Source organism: Desmodus rotundus, chromosome 5 (genome assembly GCF_022682495.2).
Source record: "Desmodus rotundus isolate HL8 chromosome 5, HLdesRot8A.1, whole genome shotgun sequence".
Classification (NCBI taxonomy): domain Eukaryota; kingdom Metazoa; phylum Chordata; class Mammalia; order Chiroptera; family Phyllostomidae; genus Desmodus; species Desmodus rotundus.
Genome location: NC_071391.1, coordinates 71,370,398 through 71,388,474, shown reverse-complemented (window position 1 = coordinate 71,388,474; position 18,077 = coordinate 71,370,398). Strand labels below are relative to the sequence as shown.

At 41.5% G+C, this 18,077-nt stretch overlaps 1 protein-coding gene and 1 non-coding gene across 2 annotated transcripts in view; one reads left to right on the top strand and one right to left on the bottom strand.

Annotated features, from left to right (window-relative positions):
- Positions 1–17,677, top strand: part of PIWIL4 (piwi like RNA-mediated gene silencing 4) — a 44,058-nt gene extending 26,381 nt beyond the window's left edge. Inside the window, exons 11-20 of the mRNA XM_053924763.1 lie at positions 395–506; positions 3,018–3,202; positions 5,278–5,350; positions 8,819–9,019; positions 10,166–10,269; positions 12,983–13,053; positions 14,421–14,574; positions 16,165–16,290; positions 16,401–16,548; positions 17,244–17,677. Of these exons, the coding sequence (XP_053780738.1) occupies positions 395–506; positions 3,018–3,202; positions 5,278–5,350; positions 8,819–9,019; positions 10,166–10,269; positions 12,983–13,053; positions 14,421–14,574; positions 16,165–16,290; positions 16,401–16,548; positions 17,244–17,360 (1,291 nt within the window). The 3' untranslated portion in view covers positions 17,361–17,677. The remainder of the gene's footprint in view (positions 1–394; positions 507–3,017; positions 3,203–5,277; positions 5,351–8,818; positions 9,020–10,165; positions 10,270–12,982; positions 13,054–14,420; positions 14,575–16,164; positions 16,291–16,400; positions 16,549–17,243) is intronic.
- On the bottom strand, positions 7,051–7,153 carry LOC112317570 (U6 spliceosomal RNA). Its single transcript, XR_002976128.2, has one exon. It is a non-coding gene; the product is annotated as a U6 spliceosomal RNA (small nuclear RNA).
- Positions 17,678–18,077: the final 400 nt, after the last annotated feature.

Below are 18,077 nucleotides of genomic sequence, written 5' to 3'. Positions count from 1 at the left end.
GAATCTTCCTATCAGCCTTATGAAGTAGCTGGTTTTATAATTCATACATTTTACCAACAAGAAAACCACAGATCAAAAAGTTAAAAGTCTGATCAGGGCCACATAGTCTTAAACGTCAGCAGTAGGAGTTAAGCTCTGGTCTGTTTGGCTCCAAGGCCCGTTTCGCCAGCCAGTGTGCCTCCCTGGGAGCCTTTTCCATCCCTGCAAGTCCCAGATCTCACTCCCATAATTCTTTAGAGCAGGAGAAAAAAAATTAGTGAGTAGAAATAGAAGTCAGGAATCCTAAAAAATAAATCAGCCTCTGAATAATTCATTAAGTTATAGTTGTTTCTAATGATTATAATTCTTTAGAAAGGAAGCACTTTAATGACTTAAAACTCAACTCTATCAACAGAAACAAGGATGCTCGTTTTGAGCTGGAGACCTGGGGGCTGCATTTCGGATGCCAGATGTCACTGACTGGCCGGGTTGTGCCTTCAGAAAAAATATTAGTGCAAGGCCACATAGTAAGTGTTGTGATTTTATTTTTATTTAACAGTAATTGCTTGACTGTGTGTAAGTTCGATCACATGCCAGAGGGACTAAGTGGGCTTGTAATATTCATTTGGGTTCTCCGTGAGTATGTTCATGTGTTCCCTTTGTCCTAAACCTTGAGGTCCCCTTTCTTTTCCTCTTCAATTTCAGTACTTGCGTGGGTTCAGAGGCCCCCAGAGCACATGATTTACATCAGTCAGTGTGATGTGTCACATTTAAAAACGCATTAAAAAATGGTATTTCAAGCCATCATAATTAAACCATGCCACCTACTATTGAGTATTGTAGTACTCTATGTCACTAAAAAAAATTAAAAATCATAGTACCTGGGAAAATTCTGCTAGCTGGTAAAGGTTAATTTCAATAAATTATGTTTCCCGATACCGGAGTTGTTCTTATCCCAAAGTAAAATGCTGCTCAGTTGGCATAAACATGAAGAAATTCGCACAGATCTCATCCCAAACCATAGCATTTAAGGAGAACGATGTTCTGAAACTTGAAGAGGCCAATCATTGCTTCTTTAGGGCTTCAGTGCAAGAAGTGAGTCTGTTCTATACAAAATTGTGCGTTGCATTTCTACTTTTCCCATTTTAAAATTCAATTATATTTTATTCATTTTAAAGGCTCTCTTCTTGCCCTATTTGATATAATAAACTACCATGTTTAAACAGTTTAAACTGAGCAGCAGTTGGTTTGTGTTGGCCGAATGGGGATTTTTTTCATCCTTTCTTTTTGATAATCTATTCTAAATTACCAAAACCTTATTGGAGAAGCTGAAAAAAGCTATTTTTTAAATGAAAACTATTTTTAAAAACAATACAAAACAAAACCACACATAATTATCTAAAGTACTAAAATATAGGCCCCTGTTAGGACCTTGGTCAGGAATCAATAAAGAGAAGCTCAATTTTAGCTCCACATATGAAGCGGATTTAAATATTAAAATGACCTGTCTCATTATCTCAATAAGGAAAGTCTTCTATTTGTCAGCTCCCCGCCCCCCACCCCCGCCACCCCCGCATTTTTTTGGCATGCAAACAGGTCTCCATAAAAGGAACATAAAATGGGAGATCCTGCCTCCTAGAGGTGGCGGCAGATGGCTAGATGTGACTGGGTCGTTGACTTCTTGACCAATTCTGCTTTCCTGAGACTGGGTTCTAGGAGATGAGTAAACTAAAGGTTCACGGACCTCGGAGTGGGCCGTGGGCATTTGTCCTGGGTCTTTTGCCAGCCTGTTAACAGGTAGGAGCGTAGGTGAGAGGGCGTGACTCTCCTCACACTGGCTGTAAAGGGAGGGAATGAACCTTGGCTCCAGATGGAACCGTCCATGGAGGAGCTAACCCCTCCCCTCCATTCTCAGCCTAAGGTCTCTTCACGGAGTCCCTGCCTAGCCACCTGACAGCCAGGCCTCGTGAGGATGGCAGGTGGTTGGAAGTCAGAGTGCTTGGCGGAAAGTGCTCTGGTTGCAAAGTCAAGACCACCAGCATTCTAAACCTGTCACAGCCACCAACTGGCTCCATAACCTCTTTTGGCCACAGCTTTGGGGTCTGTAAAACAAGGGGATTACAAGGCTTCTTAAACATTCATGTGCAGATGAATCACCTGGGAACTTATTAAAATGCAGATTCTGATTCAGAGGGTCTGGGATGGGGCTCAGGACTCTATCTCTTACAAGCTCTCAGGAGACAGCCGTGCTGCTCCAAGACAACATTTGAGTAGCAAGGAATTAGATTACAGTGTGTTTCTTTTAAATTCTAACAGTGGCTCTTCCTGGCTCGCAATACCAAGGACATTTCCATTCACTTCCAGTCCATGGATATACACGGAAGGCTAGGGACCAGTGTGCCCAGTCTAAATAGTCTCCCCTCGTCAGTGCAGGGAGCTTGTCTTTCCTGGTCACCTGAGGAGCCTTCCAAGAGTGGGAAAGGAGCTTCTGTCCCGGCCTCATCTTTGCTCCTCGGTGTAGCTGCTCCTTGCATAAATATATTCTTAACTTGCCTGTAGGGTTGTTAGTTTTAGTATGAGGATCTGGAGTATCAGTAATCAGCATTTTCTCTTTGAGTGATCCTAGATGCCTAGATTCGAGAGACCAACCAAACTGGACAGCCCGCTTGCCTGAGCCGCCATTCATAATAAAGGTCAGAGATTCTTAGAGCTGGAAAGGAACCTAGAGGTCTTTGAACCAGACACTTTTTTTTTTTAATACACAGTGGAGGCCTGTGAAGTAAAGGGACTTGTCTAAGGCTCTGCAGCCATGGAGCGGCCGACCTGGATGGTGCTCAGATGCCTCCCCTCCTGGGAAACACATGCATTCTGTTCACATGTGCAGTGCTTGTGTCAGTGCTTTGAATCTGAAGAGCAAATAGTTGCAAGTAGTTCTAAATAGTTCTCTTAGGACAAGTGTGGACCATCTTCACTCTGTCTTTATTGAATGCTTTCTGGATAAATGTGTTCAACCCTGTCATGATTGTTATTTTTCTCAGTGTCAACCCATGTCTGCTGCTGATTGGTCCAAGGACATTCGAACTTGCAAGATTTTAAGTGCAAAATCTCTGAATAAATGGTTGATTATCTGTAGCAACAGAGCTGAAAATGTGACTGAGAACTTTCTGAGCTGCTTAAGAAGAGTTGGAAGTTCTATGGGATTTAACGTGGACTACCCCAAAATGTGAGAATACCCTGAAAATCATCCCAACCTCTTTAATATATTAATTCAGTTTGGTCAGAAGCTAGGAAATAAGGGCTGAGGTAGATATAAAAGCTTCTTTATCTCAGTAAAGTTTCCTAATTTGAAGTGCCAAGAAAGTAGTTGTAAGTAAATATGTTTTTGCTATGATTAAATTTTATACAGTTAAAATATATTTTATGTTGGTCTCTGTAAAATATTTTTTTCCAGGTTTTTAGGCAATAGTCTCATTACCTTGAAGTTTTTTCAGTGCTAGTTCAGGTATAAATTCATATATTACCTACTCAACTTTTTTTCTTTAATTCTGTCATACTAGTTACCTACAAAACTTAACAGCAAACAGGATATTAAAAAAAATAAAGTTGCTTTCCTGACTCATTTCATACATTTTAGGCTTTACAATTAAATGTAAACATAGATCTGAAATAAGCTTTTCTGATTCTGTTACTATAGAATAAAATTAGTCATTTAGACAGTTTTCTGATTAAACCAAGGCCCTCCGTTTAGTTTTTGAACACTTACTGAGTATCTTCCGTGTGTTAGACACTGTGCCAGTGTGGAGGGGTGAGAAAGACAAATGAGTTGCTTTCAGGCTAGTCGGGGACCCACGCACACAAGCACGCTCCACACTGAATATTGCTTTGCTTTAGAAAAGTCATGAAGTTGGTCATGCCTCATTTACTGAGCTCGATATGCTTAGTTAGTGAGGAGCACTAGACGCTTCTTTTTCTTCGTTATGGTGGAGATGCAGATGTCCTCATTGACAGGGTGGAAATTACTCTTTAAACACATGGTTGCTAATTAATTACATCAGCAGTGCATGCATTGTTGAAAACCACAGATAGCCCCAGTCACATTATATACTGTAGTTTAGCATTCTCTTCTTATCAAATCTGTTAACAGATTGCCTGGTTTGAGTTTCACCTGCTCTAATTTCTCTTAAACTATGAACTAATTAATAAGGCAGGAAAAGGTTAATGTAAGAAGCCACAGAAAGCAGACCCTGGGCTGGCATCTTTCGCACACCAATTCCATGAGCAAGCTCGTGTCCATCTTCTGTTCCTGGCCCGTTTTATTTGAAAGTCTGTACTTATCCCATCCTTCCCTCCCACCCCCCCATCCCACATGAAGTATCCATTTACCTGTTAGGTTTATATGCATAGTTTCTCCCATCTGAAACATTTGCCAGATGACTTTAGAAGGAATGGACAGTAAGATAGTGGTAGAGTCTGATTCAAGAGATTGAATTGGAAAAGTCAGACGCACTGAGCTGTTTTAAGAGCTGTTACGCCATTCCTACAGCTGGTAGGAATCAGCAAGTAGGAGAGAGTGGTCCTGCCCCCTGGTGGGCAAGTTTTAAAAGGCCACTGGGCATCGGGCCAGGCAATCATACACACTTAAGAGGCTGATTCTATATAAAGAAAGTGGATTTATAAATTCCTCTGTGTGGGAATCATTTCTGTAGCCTCTGCCCCATAACTTGCTGTGAACACAGAACAGTTAATTGATAAGTATTTGCTGACTGATTGACGAAGGCTGAATATTCCAGGCTCCAAACAAGCTGTCAGGGAAGAAAAGAAAATCTTTTAGTCTGAATTATACAGATTCAAGAATAGCTGAACATCTTGGTCTCATTAACCTGATGATTTTTGGAACATTCATTTTAAAGTTCTTATGGAGATTTGGTATTAGAGAAATCTTAATCCTAGTTTAAATCTTGTTTTAGACACTTGATGTTGTGACTTGTGATTTTAAAAGTTCATTTTCAACCTCATTTTGAGCAGCAGAATTATTAATTGTAGGGATTCTGTACAATTCCAAAAATCTTACTTGCCACAAAACTATCTTAAGCTAATATAAGTGACTGTTAAATATTTCTGGCATGTCTTGTAGTGGGAGAAACAATTTTAGACTCAAAAGGTTGTCACGTTTCTCTAATAATTTTTCTTCTCAAGTTGCTAGTCTGTTATAAAAATCCATTTGTATTATTTTAACTCTATATGATTATGTGCCACTAAGAGGAGAATTTTAAATCTTCAAAACTACTCTTTACGTAGCACGAAAGTACAAGAGAGTCCAGCGGCCTTTCTCGGCGCCATACAGAAACTCCTTGATCCCGACGTTCAGTTGGTAAGTACAGGGTCATCTTGTGCTTTGATGTGTAATTTTTACTTTTAATTATATCTAACAGTCTTGAGAGAGTATGAACATAATCTCCCGTGTTATGTTTACAAATTGCTATGTGTTTCCCCAAGTGCCCAAGAAAGTATTAATCGTTGTATTTTAATCAATACTTTATTTCTCTTTCATATTTCTAATATTTATTTTAAAATTCTTGTGGTTACCCCTATATCAGCTTCTGGGATGTCTACATATTTTTCTACTTAGTGGGGCAGTCATCTTTTCAACTAAGATTTGAGATAAATTAACTCCTATCTTATCCCTTAAATGCTGGGGCACCTGTGTTCCATGTCACCTAGGTTTTTGCATGTCACTTGTGACCCCATATTTTTGCTTCCTCTGAATTCTTGCCCTCCTGGGTGTGTTTCATCTTTTGTGAGTGCCATTTCCTCCTGCGTTGTATCACCCTGTGGGATTTCCACAATTGCCTCATTTCCCAGAGTAGGTAGGTGTGTGTGTGTGTGTGTGTGTGTGTGTGTGTGTGTGTGTGTGTGTGTGTGGTGTGAGGCTGACTTTGCAGAGGGTTTGGAGCCAAGGAATAATGACATCACATTTCAACATTGCAGACAAGTTAAAATGGACTTCCCTGTTCTTAAAAACATCTCACCCATTCCTGTTTCTTGGAAGGGTGTGCTCTTCTCCGTGGTCTCAGCCTCGCACTATATTGCAGTGCTTTTCCTGTCCCATCTCCTCATCTTACCTCCCGAGCTCATTCATCCCAGCTCCCAACATTCCCACTCATATATCATACAAAGTGGTGTAGCTCTTTTAGTCAAATACACACAAAAAAATGGTCCATGAGGATGTGGTATGAAACAAAGGGAATTCTCACACTAAAAGCAGTTATTTTTTATTTAAAAAAATAAAGTCAAACTTATAGAAAAGTTGCTAGTACAAAAAACTCCCAAATACTCATCACTCAGAATCCCTAGTTGTTAACATTTTATCGTATTTGCTTTATCATTTTCTATTTTTCTTTCTATCAATCATCTATTGTCCTATATATCTATATCTATTTTTTTTCCCAAAACCATCTGAGATTAAGTTACAGATATGATATTCTATTACCCTTGAATACTTTAGTGTGTATTCCCTGCAAACGAAGTCACTCCTGAGAACCATAAGACAGCCATCAACACCAAGAGACAGTATGACCAGCTAATCCACAGCCTCTGAACACTTCTCCGTTTATCTCACACTTGTCCTCTCTGGTAAGAGGACCTAATGTGTTGCATTTAGTGGTCCCGTCTCTTTAGTCTCATGTGCAATCTGGAACAGTTCCATCGTTTTTCCTTGCCTTTGATGACCTTCTAATTTTCAAGAGTACGGACCAGTTATGTATATAAAGTCCATCAATTTGGGTTTGTCTGATGTTTCCTTTTGATTAAATTCAGGTTATGCACTTTTCGCAGGAGTATGATTCTTTGTTTTTACCGCATCCTCCCAGGTACCCTATTGATTAAGGTGGTATCAGTCAAGTTTCCACTGTCAAGTTACTCTTTTCTCTTCGTAATTAATTAGGGCTGGTTTGTCTCCATAGGGAGGTACTTCAGGACTATGTGAATATCTGTTCCTCATCAGACTTTTATCCACTCATTTTAGAATCCATTGATAATTCTGATTTGTTGTTGTTATAAATACATGTGTTTAAACGCATGAAACACTTCATGGATTTGCGTGTCATCCTTGCGCGGGGGCCATGCTGATCTGTGTATCGTCCCAATTTCAGTACCTGTGCTGCCGAGCGAGCACTCCGTTGGTCCTTCTTGACAGAATCCGTTAATACTCTGATGGTTGCCAAATGGTGGCTTTCTAGTTCCATACTTCCTTCTACATTTACTAGGTGGCATCACATTATAAAGAAAAGCTCCCTTTTCTCTCCATTTCTTCGTTCATCTATTTGTATCACTTTGCATTCCTATTTTATTTCCCAACTTACAGTCCATGACTGCTGTTGTTACTTTGATGCTGAGATTGTTCCTGGGTTTTCCTGTGAGAGCCCTATTCAAGCCTTTTGACATTTCCCCAGTTTTCTTGGGACATGCCCTTGCCGCCTGGCACAATAAGATATTTCAGGTTAACCCTGAAGTTTTGCTGCCCAGCTCTGGAATCAGAAGTTTCTCTAATGAACCCTGATTCCTCTGGGTGGAGAGCAGTATTTGGAAACCAAGGTCTGGGCATGGGATGTGCTCATTTGCTCCTGGAGTGTCGCTGTTGCAGGCTTTCTCAGTGGGGAGACGAGGGCAAATACATGTATGTATGTGTTTATGTGTACATACACACATATACATTATGCACACATGTATCTATGTGTATATTAAAAACACGTTCACACCTCCAGTTCCAACTCAATACCACAGGAAAGCATTCTCCCTTCCCAAATTTATACCCCCCTTCTCTGGTAGTGAGAAATGTGGCTGCCATTATTCACCACACATTAGCTTGCTTCCAACCCTGATGTGTGACCTGTCTCACTCGGCTCCACCTTCTCTTGGTCCCATTGGGCTCCTGCCTTGTTTTGCCACCTAGCTTGCTTGGCCCCAAACTCACAGGATGGAAGGAAGGAAGGCTCCTAAGAGAATTTTGCTGACAATTTAAAAAATACCTTTTCCCACTTTATATAATTAATTGTAAATAATTTTAGCCCTTGACATTATGATTTTGAACAGATCTGTAGGTGAAAAAAATCACTTCATTTGTTTTCTTTTGCTAATCATGAGAGAGCCTGTCTTTTCTATAATTCAGTGGTTTTTGAAGGTAGAGAATGGGAGATAGAAAGGAGACAGAGATAGTCCAGGGGAGGTCCTTCTGTGAGGGAAATACCTGATAAGAAATAGGGGCAGTGACAGAGATGGGTGGAACTAAAAAGTACCAGCAGATCTCAAGTTTCTTTCTCTTTATTTTCCCGCTTCCCATATCCCTACTTTCAATACCAGTGAACAAAAAAATGTTGTTGTTTTGTTTCTTTATTTTGGTTGTTCAGTTCCTGATGGGAAAAAGACCACAGTGTAAGCCAATTCTTCCCTGTGGGTGAAGCTGGGAGGCAGAGGGGATGAGAGCTGGGGAGCCACAGGAGAAGGGCGTGGTCAAAAGGGGGAGGTGGCTGGAGGAAAAGCTAGGTTGGAAGGGAACTTGAGGGCATGAACAGAATTAAATCAGTAGAGAGATGAAGGGGAAGGGAAAGCCAAGGGTGATGGATAAGGTAAGACTGGAGTGGGGCTTGGTGGAGTGGATGGCTAATGAGAAGGCCTTTCAAATGGCCTTAATTATCAAAGTTTAAAGACCTGTAGGCATGTTCATATTTGCTTCTTGAGAACTTAAGGGCAGAAGATGTTTGGAGAATCCATGTGTTCATTTTTCTTTATAAAGCTATTTTTAAGCGTAAACAAATTGACTTTTTGTTTGTTTTGTTTTTAGGTAATGTGTATTCTGCCTTCCAATCAGCAGAGCTATTATGAGTCCGTTAAAAAATACTTGAGCTGCGACTGCCCCGTCCCTAGCCAGTGTGTGCTGGTTCACACCTTGAACAAACAGGGAATGATGATGAGCATCGCCACCAAGATCGCCATGCAGATGACCTGCAAACTCGGAGGCGAGCTGTGGGCCGTCGAGATTCCTGTGAGGAGCCTGTCACTCTTCTCCTTTTAGTAATCCATCAGTTGATTAATTCATTTTAAAAGTTAAATCAAAGTAACAGATACTTTTGCATGGTCCCAGAAGCATTGTTTGGCTCGTTGAGCCCCTACTCTGAGTTGTGGCAGTGCACAAGCCACCGTGAAGGTGTGCAAAGGTGAGGCATGCCCACGCTCTCAGGGAGCTCCTGTTAAGCTGGTAACAGATATTTCATGAAGGAGAATCCAGTTTGGCATAGACTTGGAGGGACTTGATTTGGAGCCTTCTGGCAGCTATTTAAAATCTGTTCCTTGGGCTCCGCCTTTACCTGATTTCACAAGGCGCTAACTGTCAGAGTAGCCTTGCACCCTGGATGGGCCTCCCAGACCCATCCAGCAGAACTGGCAGAGTCTGTGAGCTCAGCCTCCGAACTGTGTTGTAAACTGAGAAAATCCTCTCTCTATCTTGAACCATTGCCACTGTGGGAGAAAGTGGGGGGGATGAGAAATAAGGGACCATTGGCCATTGCACCCCCTAGAGGTGCAGAGCCAGGTGAGGATGAGGATTCCTTAGAGATCTGAAGAAGAAAAGAATTCCTCTTCAGATTCCTTCATCCTGGAGGCAGGGGGTAAATGGACTGACCACTTTCCCAGAATCTTTTGAACCAATGGCCCTTGGCCTTCTCCACACGGGATGGTTGCTATTTTGGACTCTAGTGAGTCTCTTAAGCAAAGTGTGTACTGTATTCTTCCCCTCATATTTCAGACTCTTTGGCTTCTGGTTTAAGAATCTGCCTTACCTGGACCTTGACCTCCCTGGCACCTAGCTTAACTTAATTAAATAACTAGGGATAATTTTTTTTAAAGATTTTATTTATTTATTTTTAGTGAGAGGGGAAAGGAAAGAGAAGGAGAGGGAGAGAAACGTCAATGTGTGGTTGCCTCTTGTGCGCCCTGTACTGGGGACATGGCCTGCAACCCAGGCATGTGCCCCAACTGGGATCTGAACCAGCGACCCTTTGGCTCACAGGCCCGTGCTCAACCTACTGAACTGTAACAGCTGGAGTGATATATTTTTTAAATTTCATATTAAGTTATTGTTTGGGGAAATAATACATCACCCCATTAAATCATGGAAAATTTAATTTTACAGTTAAAGTCCCTGATGGTAGTTGGCATTGATGTCTGTAAAGATGCGTTCAACAAGGGGATCGTGGTGGTTGGATTCGTGGCCAGTATTAACCTCAGAATCACCAGGTAGTTTTGAAATTGACCTAACATGTTCTTCTACTATCTAGACTGTTAAGTGTGGTTTGATTAAACACTACACAGCAAGGAATAGTTTGTATTCTTTACTCATTACAAAGATATGAACACTTAGGGTCATAAATTATACTTACATATACAAATGTGATTGATAATATTGGGGCAATACATAGCCTCATTAAAAATCATTTATTCATACATTAGGACAAGCTATTGCTCGTATGCCAGTCGTATTCCTAAAATGATGGCTATGTAGAAACTCTTGTGCATTTGTTTTCTGAACTTCTGCATTGCACTAGGAACTTTACGTGCATTATGTCCAGCAGCGGAGAATCAGATTGCCTGGATTTGTATCCTAAGCTGCCACTCATTCCATGTAAATGCTCAGTACATGCTTGTTACTATTTTATCATTCTTAATGCTCACAGACACTTGATACGGTGGTTGTTCACACAGCTATTAGATACATAGGCAAGATTAGGGCTAACATTAAATATGAGCTCATAGTTCTTATTAAATTATAGTTCTTAGAATTATTTTAATATCTGTCACTATTCCATGTTTTGAGGCTGTAGGAGCTATTGGCAAAATTTCTTCTGTCTAGACTTAAGCTGTTGGATTTGCTCCATTAAATTTGTAATTGGGTATATATTGGGAACATGGGAAATAGGAAAAATAGCAGCGTGCCTCTGACTTCATTCCAGGCTGAAAGAGATCCCTGTTCTGTGTGTCGCTTCCCTAGTCAGGCAGATAAAGGCCGTCCAGCTAGTTAGCAGCATGCTAACTGCGTCATTATTGCTGCATATATGCGGAGAAGTATAGCAGTGTTGATAGCATGCTTATTTATTCCTATCACATCTTCATTTTCTTTCTTTCTTTTTTTTTTTATTCAGTTACAATTGTCTGCATTTTCTCCCCATCCCTCCACCCCACCCCAGCCAGTCCCACCTCCCTCCCCCACCTCTACCCTCCCCCTTGATTTTGTCCTTGTGTCCTGTATAGTAGCTCCTGTAGACCCCTCTCCCCACTATCCCCTCCCCACTCCCCTCTGGCTATTGTTACATTGTTCTTAATTTCAATGTCTCTGGTTATATTTTGTTTGCTTTTTTCTTTTGTTGATTATGTTCCAGTTAAAGGTGAGATCATATGGTATTTGTCCCTCACCACCTGCTTATTTCACTTAGCATAATGCTCTCCAGTTCCATCCATGCTGTTGCAAAGGGTATAAGCTCCTTCTTTCTCTCTGCTGCGTAGAATTCCATTGTGTAAATGTGCCATAGTTTTTGGATCCACTCATTTGCTGATGGGCACTTAGGTTGTTTCCAGCACTTAGCTGTTGTAAATTGTGCTGCTATGAACATTGGTGTGCATAGGTTCTTTTGGATTGCTGTTTCAGGGCTCTTAGGGTATAATCCCAGCAGTGGAATTGCTGGGTCAAAGGGCATTTCCATTTTTAGTTTTCTGAGGAAATTCCATACTGTTTTCCACAGTGGCCGCACCAGTCTGCATTCCCACCAACAGTGCACTAGGGTTCCCTTTTCTCCGCATCCTCTCCAACATTTGTTTGTTGATTTGTTTATGTTGGCCACTCTGACTGGTTTTAATTTGCATCTCTCTGATGGCTAGTGATGCTGAGCATCTTTTCATATGTCTCTGGGCCTCTGTATGTCTTCCTTGGAGAAGTGTCTGTGCCAGTCCTTTGCCCATTTTTTAATTGGGTTGTTTGTCTTTCTGGAGTGGAGTCATGTGAGTTCTTTATATATTTTGGAGATCAGGCCCTTGTCTGAGGTATCATTGGCAAACATGTTTTCCCATATTGTTGGTTCTCTTTTTATTTTAATGCTGTTTTCTTTAGCCATGCAGAAGCTTTTTATTTTGATGAGGTCCCATTTGTTTATTCTTTCCTTTATGTCCCTTGCTTTAGGGGACGTGTCTGTGAGGATGTTGCTGCGTGGAATGTCTGAGATCTTCCTGCCAATGTTTTCCTCTAGGACTTTTATGGTGTTACGACTTATATTTAAGTCTTTTACCCACTTTGAATTTATTTTTGTGTATGGTGTAAGTTGGTGATCGAGTCATGTCTTCATTTTCTAAGTGCTTTAAATTAATTAATAACTTTAGCAAGAAAACTTGCGTCTGAAATTTAAATAAGGTAATCATGTTAAGATTGTAAGTCTAAAAGACTCTCTAATAGAAGTGGAAGTTTGTGCTTGAGAAATCTTTGACTATTTTGAAAGTAGAAGATCTGCTAAACTAATAAATTCCTTTACAATCATAGCATAGAGGCCTCTGCTGCTTATTATGTGTCAAGTACTATGCTAAGCACAAATTTTATATATACATAAAATTTAATTTTTACAACAATAGTGTGAGGGAGTAACCATCATACCATCTTGGAAATTTCCTCGTTACAGGTAGGAAACAGAAGCTTAGGTTTGCATAGCAAAGTCAGGTAGTTGATGGGTATACCAGCCAGGATTTGAACTCAGTGTGTCTGATGTCAGCACATTGCTTTAGTTTCTCTTTTTGATAAATTTCACTTTGGAGGAGGGTACGTTTTAAATTTAATTGTGATCATATAGCATATACAAAATTATGAACAACATTGATTTTTATTCATATCTGTTTCTTAATTTAACCGTGATGCATGTTTATAATAGATATTTTGAGGTTGAGCTTTACTTATGTTCTTTGCTTACCTTAGGTGGTTTTCCCGCTGTATCCTTCAGAGAACAACCACTGAGGTTGCAGATTGCTTAAAAGTTTTCATGACTGGTAATAAAAACATGGTGGAGTGGGTGGGCTGCAAGGTCTATTCCTTCAGATCTGAGGTCCACATGTCTGTAGGAGACCAGATAGGAGGAAGCAACCTCCCCAAGCCTGCCTGAGTCAACTGGCAGCCAGCTGGAGATCCCCAGAGCTGAGTGCTGACTCGGGCTAACAGTCAGACTGTACAATCTACATTGTCACCTGCCTGTGATAACAGAAAGCCAGGAGGAGGGAGAGTTTGTAAATGCTGATGGCTCTGGCAAATAGTTGGAAAGCCAGAAGAAACCTACACTGGAGGAACAAGGACTGTGACAGAGCAGTGTTAGGTCTAGAAATAGGAGAGAAGCCTTCGGGGATGTCAGTGGGTAAAGTGTGGCACAGCAGGGGAAGATGGGGAAGACAGCCCGCGAGGAAAGGCACTCTCGCAGTGGATTCCACAGAAAGAGGGACCGGCCCAGATCTGCCTTTGTCACTCCTACGCAGCATGCTTGTGATTCCCAACCCCTCCCCTGAGCTGCGTTTTCCCATCTGTAAACTTTTTTGGGGGGCATGGGAGTGTGGGTAACGGGTTGTAAAGATTTTTTTTCCTAAAAAAGTGAATTTAGTGATATGTGTTGGTAATGGACTTACATATATGATCTTCTATCAAACTAAAATGAATTTCCTGGACAATAAACTAATGTAATTATATATACAATATATACACAAAAAGGATCATTCCACCTTTATTACATTATTTCATTACTTTCTCCTCACTTCAAAACCTGGCAGTTCTTCTTTTAGTGGCCATGTAAAGTTTCTGTTGGGTAGGAACCCTGCTCTTTTGGTGATTTCTAGGAGAGTCGGGTGGAAGGTTTTTAAAGCTGTATTGTCAGTGAGACGTGGAACCGCTTGGGTGAGTCCATGTGAAGAGATGCTCTCAGAGGGACAGCCAAGGTCTTTCTTAGGTGTTCATGTTTGTGCTCACTAGAGAAGGAAATGACCAAAAATTACTCAGTCTGTTTTTATTGAGAGGATTTAAAGACTTGAAGAAACCACATTAGTAGTACTTCGGTTTTGGGAATTTGTATGTCTATTGTGTGAATTAAAATTTAATGTATTGCTTAACTATTAAAATTATACTGAAGTGATGTGCTATGTTTAAGAATCTGATATGGCATAGAAACCATTATGATTCCTCAAATAGCAAAGATGCAGGAATGTTCCCTAAAGTTACCTGTTTTTATGTTATTGCAAATACAACCCAAATTAGGTATCACCCTATTGCACAGCGGTCTGAAATAGCAAACTCATTTAAACATTGATATTTAATGGGAACTTTATGCTTTGCTGGCATCAGACAAGTCATTCTTTTCTCACACCGAATTCTGCAGGAGCACTCAACAAATGGTACAAGTACAATCAGGATTTGCCAGCCCGGATTGTTGTGTACCGTGACGGTGTAGGGGATGGTCAGCTAAAAACACTTATCGAATACGAAGTGCCACAGCTGCTGAGCAGTGTGACGGAAGCAAGTTCAAGTACGAGGTATTAAATTGCTGTTTTTTCTCCACACTCACAGTTATAGCACATTGTCATTCTCTACTGGAATTACTATATGGCAGCATGTCTTTTTTTTTATGTACTTAAATTTATCTGTGTTTTTGCATTTGGATGAATTGATTTCCCCTAGATTGGAGGGTATTCGGGATGGTCTGATGTAAATAGCCTGGGTGGTGGCACCTGGAGGAAGGCAGGTGACATCCTCCAGACAGAGCAGCTGTCACTGAGACTCAGCAGAAGGCCTGCGGGGCTGCTGGCTGGTGAAGACGCTTCATACATACAAACATGCCATGGGGAAAAGATAAGCTATGACTTCAAATTCAAGGCCCAAATCCACACACAGGGCTGAGCCTCCGCAGTGCAGGCACTGCTGTGCTGCTAAGCCTACGGCAGGTGCTGAGAGGCCTGTGAGTGCTGTGAGCACTGAGGTGCGTCTGGAAATCAGTCCAACACCAGGCACCTTGCTCCATTATCACATTTCTAGACTCGTTTCATACAGCATTTTCAGTACAACATTGATTATGTCAAGTGGCAAGTGCAAGAAAATTGTTAGAACTGGAAAATGGGGGAGGATGGTAATCTCGCAATATTCAGAAAGCATCTTCTTCCAAGCAGTTCACAGTGCTCCACCTGTAGGGTTACACCACCGTCACCCCCATCGGCCAAGTGTGGCAGCCAAGAGCCACAAAGGAGCTAAGTCTGGACCTCATTAGTGACACATAGAAGGGAGAGCATAATAGCCTGGGGACAATATCACCCTCAGCTGCATCCACACTGTCAGAGCCAACATCTCTCGCTCCTCACTGACCTCAGGTAAATTCAGAATCACAAGATGCCATTTGAGGGTAGCTGACAGTGCCAAGACGTTTGTTTTCTTGCACTGTGACATTGACTTGTAAGTCTCAGTATCGGAAACATGACCAATTTAATTCAGAGATCACCATGAAATTTCACAGTGATCGCTGCATCCCAGAAGTACCTTACGTGATGGCCAATATTTGGATTTGGCCTTGGCTTTACCAGACGCTGACTGTAACACTCGTCATTCAGCATTTGGCCCAAGTGTGTCTTTGGCCCGTCCATCCATCTTTGCAGGAGCGTGTTCAGGAGTGACGGTTTGAGGAGTCAGAGGGACTTGGGGCTCTCCCTTTGCGATTCAGACACTGAGAGGAAGACTGAAGGTGAAAATTAGGGGGACGATTGCTAATGGGAAAAAAATCTTGTCTCTACATGTAATTCTGGAAAACCTTTTTTAGAAGTGCTAATTGAAGTTGATTGCCCTGTCGACGATTCCTCCCTGTCCCCTTTAAATGATACAAACTAGCCAATGACTGGACCTACCCCACTTTTGCAGCAAATGAGGACAATCCCTAACTTAAAAATTGTATAATATATGTCTCTGGGAGAGGAGAGATCGGGGGTGTTTTTTTGTTTGTTTATTTCTTTTTGCAGTGCTTTTATAATGAATTTATTAATTCATTTATTTCCTCAAAATTACCAAATAAGAGAAACAGCAGGCTGTGTGGCTTGGTTTTAGTGCTCTCTGTCTTACTGTTCTGTCTTTCTGGTTCCAAGCTCCAAACTGTCAGTAGTTGTGGTCAGGAAGAAGTGCATGCCACGATTCTTTGTGGAAATGAACCACACCTTACAGAACCCGCCCCTTGGCACTGTGGTGGATTCAGAAGCCACGCGTCCTGAATGGCAAGTGCTCTTCGAAAACCTATTTTTAATAAAACATTTGCTGTGTTTTGCTCAAGTTTGGCCTTATTTTGTTTGCCTTCTTTCTCACTTTTATTTCATTTTCCCCTCAGGTACGACTTTTACTTGGTCAGCCAGTCTGCCCGTCGGGGAACTGTGAATCCTACTTACTATAACGTCATCTACGATGACAATGGCTTGAAGCCTGACCACATGCAGAGACTTACATTCAAGCTGTGCCACTTGTACTTCAACTGGCCGGTGAGTGACAGCTGTTACTAATACTTGACTACGGATACTCAAGCTTCCCACCCAGGAATTGTTACCCAGTTTACCTTTGTGTCCCTACACCTGGCACAATGACAGACTTTCACAATAGAGGAATGAATGAATGAATGAATGACTCCTTAGTCCACAGTGGGGGAAAGCCAGTCTGTCGTAGAAATAACTACTAATACATTAGTATTTATAATTTTCAGAGGACTTTATTATATACATTCATCATCTTATGCAAAACTCTGAGGAAATGAGGGTATTGTTATTTCCCTGTTGCAGACGAGGAAGGTGAAGCAAGCTCGGATGTCTGGTGGGAAAGTAGTGGGCCTGGCCCTGTTCTGTGTGCCTGTGCATGAGGCCAAGGGCTGCTCTCAGAATCCAAGGCCTAGATTCCTTCAGAGCCCCTTGGAACATTAAATGAAAGGAATCATAGATTAGCCCTAAGTGTGCTGGCTCCCAGCTCCCAGCACCCTGAAGCCAGCCAGGCCTCCACCCCATTCTGCCCAGGGAGCACAAGTTCCCAGTGAGCAGGGTGCCCTCTGTTGTTTGAGTCTAGTGACTGTTTCTTCCCAAACATACTCTGTCTTATACGTAACTAGTAGAGGAAAGAATGTCAAGAAAAAAATCACTTTGAAGAACAAGTTATCCTCTTAATTACCACCCATACGTTTTCCTCTCAGGGCTTAATCAGTATCCCAGCACCGTGTCAGTATGCACACAAGCTGACCTTCCTCGTGGCCCAAAGCATCCACAAAGAACCGAGTTTGGAATTAGCCAATTCTCTCTTCTACCTGTGATGACGCGAACCCTCACCCTCCGCCTCCCCAGATGAGGAGTCCCAGCAGCAGTGGGTATACAGATCTTCCGTGAGCTCACAGCTGTGACTGGGGAAAGGAGACTGCATTTAGTTTTAACTTCTGGGAAAAACAAAACAATTTAATCTGAAGCGGTTCAAAAGAAATGTGTGTTTTATTTTAAAGTTAATGCTTGGAGAAAATTCTCACTGTGCTATATGGAACTACAATGTACCATCACCTGTTAGTAATTCCACAAAGCTAAATACCTTCTAAGAAGTGTTTGCATGATGTTTTGATGGATAGGTACCCGGGGTCTCATTCCCACCCTAAATGTTTCAGAAGCTTTTTAATAGTGTTATAGAGCATTTTGTAGAGTGGTTTAAGTAGCTATTAGAAAATAAAGAAAATTTAGAGCATCCCATACTGTGCTTATTTTTATTTGAATTTCAGCTGAAGTTACATGTGAACCCCATTATTTATAAGTGTTTTCAGAAAAGATTCTTACCCACTAGACCTCATCGTCATCCCTTTCTATATTTCTGAATCGGAACACATCACTTGCTCACCTGATGGTACGTTACTTCACTTCATACAACCACTCTCGTAGATTGATGACCTTGCTGCCTGCTGCACTGAGAAAACACTCCATCTGGGGAGGACGTGCACGGGCTCCCCTTCCATCCGCCCACCCAAGGGCGTCTGTGTGCACAGACGCTG